Source organism: Lycium ferocissimum, unplaced genomic scaffold, assembly GCF_029784015.1.
Source record: "Lycium ferocissimum isolate CSIRO_LF1 unplaced genomic scaffold, AGI_CSIRO_Lferr_CH_V1 ctg16125, whole genome shotgun sequence".
In the NCBI taxonomy this organism is placed as follows: Eukaryota; Viridiplantae; Streptophyta; class Magnoliopsida; order Solanales; family Solanaceae; genus Lycium; species Lycium ferocissimum.
In genome coordinates, this window is record NW_026716430.1 from 8,284 (window position 1) to 14,575 (window position 6,292).

General features: G+C 39.4%; 1 protein-coding gene across 1 annotated transcript; it reads left to right on the forward strand.

Annotated features, from left to right (window-relative positions):
- The first annotated feature begins 3,020 nt into the window (after positions 1–3,020).
- LOC132042555 (uncharacterized) lies at positions 3,021–3,464 on the forward strand. The gene has a single exon (XM_059433079.1). It carries the CDS (start codon positions 3,021–3,023, stop codon positions 3,462–3,464), a length of 444 nt encoding a protein of 147 aa, XP_059289062.1.
- The last annotated feature ends 2,828 nt before the right edge of the window (positions 3,465–6,292 follow it).

Consider the following 6,292-nt stretch of genomic DNA (forward strand, 5'->3'; position numbering starts at 1 on the left):
AAGGTAAGTTCTAATCTTGTTTTGTGAATTATGGAAGGTTTATGTGTGTTGTGGTATGTGAAAATGGATGAAATTCATGGAAATTTTGTATTTGAAGTTGAGGCCGTGTGTATGGTATTTGGCCGTGCATGTGTGTGTTATGTTAAAAGTGGTGCATGAGTTCTATGTAGCATGTTTGGTTATTGTAGAGTGTTGAAATGAATGAAAATCATGAAGTATATATATGGGTGTGTTGGCCGAATATGGCCTTTTATGTGTGTCAAGAAATGAATTAGTTTTCTTGGAATTTTGGTTGTTGTTGTTATGTGGATTCTATGTTGGAAATGAGAGTTTAATGATTCAAGTTGGTATTGTAAGTGTTATGGGCTGATTTGGAAGATTTTGTGTATTTAGTGTAATTTTTATTTTTATGGAAATGACATGGTTAGAGTGTGAATTGGTGGAGCAAATCATGATTTGAAATCGAGGAATGTGTTAGAGTTGAGGTTCTCGGGTTTGGGGACAATTTCGGGTGGATTGGAGCATTTGTTGGATTGTTGGAAATATTGTGTGAATTGTTTAAAGAGTTCTTGAATATTGTTTGAATGGTTTTGGATTGATAATTGAGTATGTGTTAGTTCGATTACATGTTGGTTTGTATGTATGTAGTCGTAGTGAACATAATTGGAATATTGTTGGAATGTGTGGAGAAGGAATTATTAATGTTCGAATGCGTTTCGAATTGATTGTGGATATTGTTGGAATGATTGTTGGTGTTGTTGTGTTGTTGAATTTGGCCGAGTTGAATTCTCGGGGTTGGTCTATTTTCAGGGGAAGTGCTGCCCAAATTTCTATAGAATTATGTGTTAGTTTGGAAATGAGCTTCTAAATGCTTATAGTTGACGTTGGTATTTATTGATGTTATGTAGATCTTGGAGAATTCGAGATATAGGTTTGATTTGGATTAGCGTTGTGTGCGAGTGAGGTATGTAAAGCTTAACTCTTCTTTCTTTTGGCATGTCTTAGTTGTACATAGGCTACGATACGAGCCTCGAGGAAATTCTATTTTCACAATCCGAGCATGTCTATGATTCGCGTTTGTCTCTCGGTATTCGTACGTTGATGTGAGAAAATATTGGCTTTGATGTCTTTAGAAAAATTGATTTTTTTTAAAGTTGCATAAAAGTTTGGTTTTCAAAAGAGTTTTATTCTTAAACGATGTTGAAACTACGAACTGCCGTAACTTTCACAGAAAGGCTCGGATTGCCTCGATATCTTTGTGGGAGGTTGTGTGGTGTGTGATGAGTATGTTTTCCATAGGCGGGCCCGGCTCGGGTCGACACTCGTCCGTGGGTCCCGCGACTTTCCTTTGTACATTTCTGATGACGTTTGAAAGAGTTTGGTATGACGATTACCCCGATTTCCAAGTATGGTCATTTTACTTACCTTTTGAGTCTATGATAATGATTTTATGCATATGGTTACTCACGACTCTGCTCGTGCGTGTTGTTGGTACATCTTTCACCGGTTCCCGGGCCGGTTATGTTGTCGTGCGCACTATGATATACTCCGGTGTTATGCTGTGTGTTATGGTTCACCGAGCCCTCGCTGAGGGCGGGTTCCACTTATATTTGGTGTTATGCTGTGTTTGGCGTTATGCTGTGTTATGTTGTGTGACGGGGATACGGAGATTTGAAATCTTCTGGTGTTATGCTGTGCTATGGCGCCATCGACGGGCGGGCGACCATATTTTCTGTGCCCTATGCATGATTTGTAATTTGAAAATAAACACTTTGGTATTTTGGATAAATACTTACTTTCGGTACTTCGGTTTCGAGTGTGAATCAGATTTGTTTACTACATTTCCTGCTTTGCATACTCAGTACATATTTCGTACTGACCCCCTTTCTTCGGGGGCTGCGTTTCATGCCCGCAGGTACAGACGCCCAGTTTGGTGATCCGCCAGTTTAGGACACCTATCCTGCTGTGTTGGAGTGCTCCTTCTATTCCGGAGCCCACATTTTGGTATATACTCGTTCGCTGCATCTGTATGTATTTGTTCAGGGGTACGGCGGGGCCCTGTCCCGTCATATGATTCTGTTTGTCTGTTTAGAGGTCTGTAGACGTATATGTGGGTTATGTGCCTATCACATGCGGATGGGTTTGTATGTTATATGTTTTGGGCCGATGCGCCATTTGATAGCCTCGTCGGCTTCCGATATATATATATATATGATTGAGTTTGAGATGCGTTTGAGACAGTTTGAAATAATTTGAGACAGCGTTTGATATTTGCATACGCGTAAGGCAGCTGTGTGTGATTCGGATTTGATGAGTGTGTTTGGATGCCCAACTCGGGCACTAGTCACGGCCTACGGGGTTGGGTCGTGACATCAATGCCCCACCGGCTAGCAGGTAAAGATCTAACATCAAAAACCCAGTGGCTTATTACAGGAAATGGAGATCCCAGCATGGAAATGGGAAGTTATTAACATAGATTTCATCACGGGACTGCCCCGTTCTCATCGCAAATTCGATTCTGTTTGGGTGATCATTGATTGGTTAACCAAATTAGCCTGACGGCAAAGTTTTGGAAATCTTTTCAGGAAAGTCTTGGTACTCGAGTAAATCTTAGTACGACTTTCCATCCGCAGTCAGACGGGCAAGCTGAGCAGACCATTCAGACTGTGGAAGATATGTTGCGAGCCTGTGTATTGGATTTCCAAGGAAGTTGGGATGATCATTTGCCTCTAATAGAGTTTGCCGATAACAATAGCTACCATGCCAGTATCAAAATGGCTCTGTATAAGGCTTTATATGGCAGAAAGTGTAGGTCTCCTGCCGGTTGGTTTGAAGTCGGAGAAGCAAACTTATTCGGGCCAGACCTTGTTCATCAGGCTATTGAAAAGGTAAAGCTTATTCAGGGACGGTTGCGCGCAGCTCAAAGTCGCCATAAATTTTATGCAGATGTATGAAGACGAGAATTGGAGTTTGAGGTTGGTGATTGGGTATTTTTTAAAATATCACCTATGAACGGCGTGATGCCATTTGGTAAGAAGGGAAAGCTAAATCCCCGATATATCGGACCTTATAGGATCGTCCGAAAGGTAGGCCAGGTAGCTTATGAATTGGAGCTACCAACAGAACTGCAAGCAGTTCACCTAGTTTTTCATGTATCCATGCTAAGAAAATATATTGGAGATCCCTCCAGAATCGTATCTGTTGATGATATACAAGTTACAAAGAATCTGACATACGAGGAAGAACCAATTGCCATTCTTGACAGACAAGTCCGTAGACTCAGAAACAAAGATGTGGCTTCAGTCAAGGTTATATGGAGGAGTAAATATAGGGAAGAGATGACGTGGGAAGCTAAGGCAGAAATGAAGTCAAAGTATCCCCATTTATTCCCTGCCCTTGAGAGGATACTATTCCGGAGGAATCCTGCAAGATTCTGCATTATCTGCAAATCACTTACAAGGTAAAAGGCATATTTAACCCCTTGGGAGTCAATGTGATGGGAAATATTATTCTAATTACTGCATATTGATGTGTCGTTGAGCACGGTAGACATATTAATTAGAACTTGGGATAGGCAAAATATTAAAAACGCTCCAATTGCAAAAGATACTTTACGAAAGTTCCGTAGAATTTGAAATGTATGATTATAACTTAAGTATTCTAACATTCGAGGACGAATGTTTCTAAAAGGGGGGGAGAATTTTATACCCCCGTAGTTTTGCATGTTGAAATTCGTAGGTGTTGGTTGTTTTAGATATGGACATTAGAGTTTCCTCCAAGGATACATGAGATTAGATGCGTTTATCTTATGTTTATGAGGGTTTAAGTTCATATAATAAGCTGCAGAAGGACCGGAGAACAAGTGAATCAACTAAATTAAGTTGGTTAGATATTGGAGAAAATATGAGGGATAATTTTGGCCCTACTTGAGGAAAGGATATCTTTTAGAATATGAGGAGTTTTGGAGAGAAACAAAAGCCTAAATTGAAGTTCAGGAAGTCTAGTTTTCAACGCAACAAATCGCATGTCGATCCAACATCGGAATAGAGAATTATGAGGTTTTTAAGACGGAATGCTAGTGCAGGGCCTAAACCGGCGCGAACGCGCCAAAAGGTGGTGCAAACGCACAGAGTAGCACTAGGAAGCCCAGCGCAAATGCACAGAAGGATTTTAGAGTCGGTGCCAACCGACTCTAATCCACTATAAAGGGGTTAAAACCCCCATTTTTCCCCATAATAACCTCCTAAAATATTCTGGAATGTTCAACAACATAAGAGAGCTTATTTATAACACAAAAGTGAGGATTTTGAATAATTTCGAGTGACGCAATATTAATCGAGGTCCGGGTAATGTATAGATGTGATTATAGTTTCGTCTTGCATTGGAGTTGGCTTGGTTTCAAAGTGAACATTAAGGATCTTCCTATTCTATTAAAGGTAAGGTGTGAATCTCTCTTTATTAATATTGATTTAGGAATATTTACGAGAATAAAAGATATAGATTGTGGTGTTGGTATTGTTGGCTTGTGGATTGAAGTTGAAGAAAGTTTTGGATGAAATTATACATATTTATTTTGTAGAATCTTGATGATATTGTTGTTGATGTTGTTGGTATTGTTTGGGAGTTATTTTGGTATTTGGAGGAAGTAGATACTACAGGGGAGATGCTGCCCAAATTTTCGTAACCCAAATTAGTCTTCGATAACTAGTACAAATAAGTTGATGGGAAAGTATGATTAAAGATGTATTTATTGTTATATATAGGTTCGGGTGAAGGGCAGGCACCGAAGTAAAGGATCCCTTAAGAGGTAGCTTGATGAATAAGGTATGTAAGGTGTTCATTTCTCTCTCTTTCCTTGGCACGAATCCAACTAGAGCATGAACATGAACGTTCCATAATAAAATCACCCTATTCCTACGTTATGAAGCTCAAATCCTAATGTATTAGTTTTTTTTATTGATTCTTGGTATATTATCATGTTATCATCGTTAGGTTATTTCTTTGGATTCGACACAGATTCCATAATATAAATCGGAGGTTACCGACCTTACGTCACTCTGATAAAGTTGTTGCTTTCATATGAACTTTCATGCATACTATTTACATTATGTATATGTAACATATTATATTTATGGATCGGGCCGTACGTTCCTCGACACTAACATATTATATTTATAAATCGGGTCGTACGTTCGTCGGTACTAACATATAATATTTATGGATCGGGCCGTACATTCCTCGGCACTAACATGTGATATATATATATATATATATATATGGATCGGGCCGTACGTGCCTCAGCACTAACATATGTGGATCGGGCTGCACGTTCCGCAGTACTAACACTTATATGATATACATATATATATATATATATATATATATATATATGTGTGTGCTTACTTACATATGATGTTTAAGATTCATGCATTGCATATTGCATGTTCTAAGCTGACAGGTTACCTCTACTCTCTTTATATTTCCGTCCTAATTATGTTATTGCTTCCAGCCTTACATACTCAATACTTTTATCTGTACTGATGTCCCATTGCACGGGACGCTGCATTTCATCTTTGCGTTTCTGCGACGAGTTCTTGGAGAGCAACCGTAGTAGGACTTCCAGCTTCAGCGGTGTTAGCAAGTGTCACCACTCCGGACTTGCTATCTTTTGGTACTTTCAAATTAATGTAATATATGCTTATATGTAAATTCTTAGAGGCTCATAGACATAGTGGGGTATGTAAGTATTATATATGGTTAGGTTGGCATTATCTTGGTTTGTGATACTTTCCTGTTAGCCTTGTCGGCTCTACGATACACGTTATGTTGTGGCGACCTTGTCGGTCCATATATGTACATATGTATTGGATTATCGGATATTTCTATGTTTGGCCTTTTCTGCGTGCAGGTGTTCTTGAGTTATGGTATATGATGTTCAAAGTAACTGTAAGTCAAGTGGTTCCCGGCTTACGAGTCGGCGCCCGTCGTGCCCCTTGTCGGGGTGTGACATTAATAACTCGTTTAAAAATGGAAAAGAGGTAAGATTGAGCCTTTTATTTGATAGCCTTGTTGCCTATTTACGTGCATGTTATATTCATTCTTTCATATGGTAGCTCATGCATATTTCTCTTGAGGATACATTTGTGATGTCCGATGGGAAATGGTTCCGGACAGAGTGATGCGAATTATAAGAGCCAAAATTGGCTAAAGATAGGTAATATGAGCCGGATTGGCTATGTACAGGAAATGTGAGCCTAATTGGCTAAGTACATGTGAAGTGAGCCTAATTGGC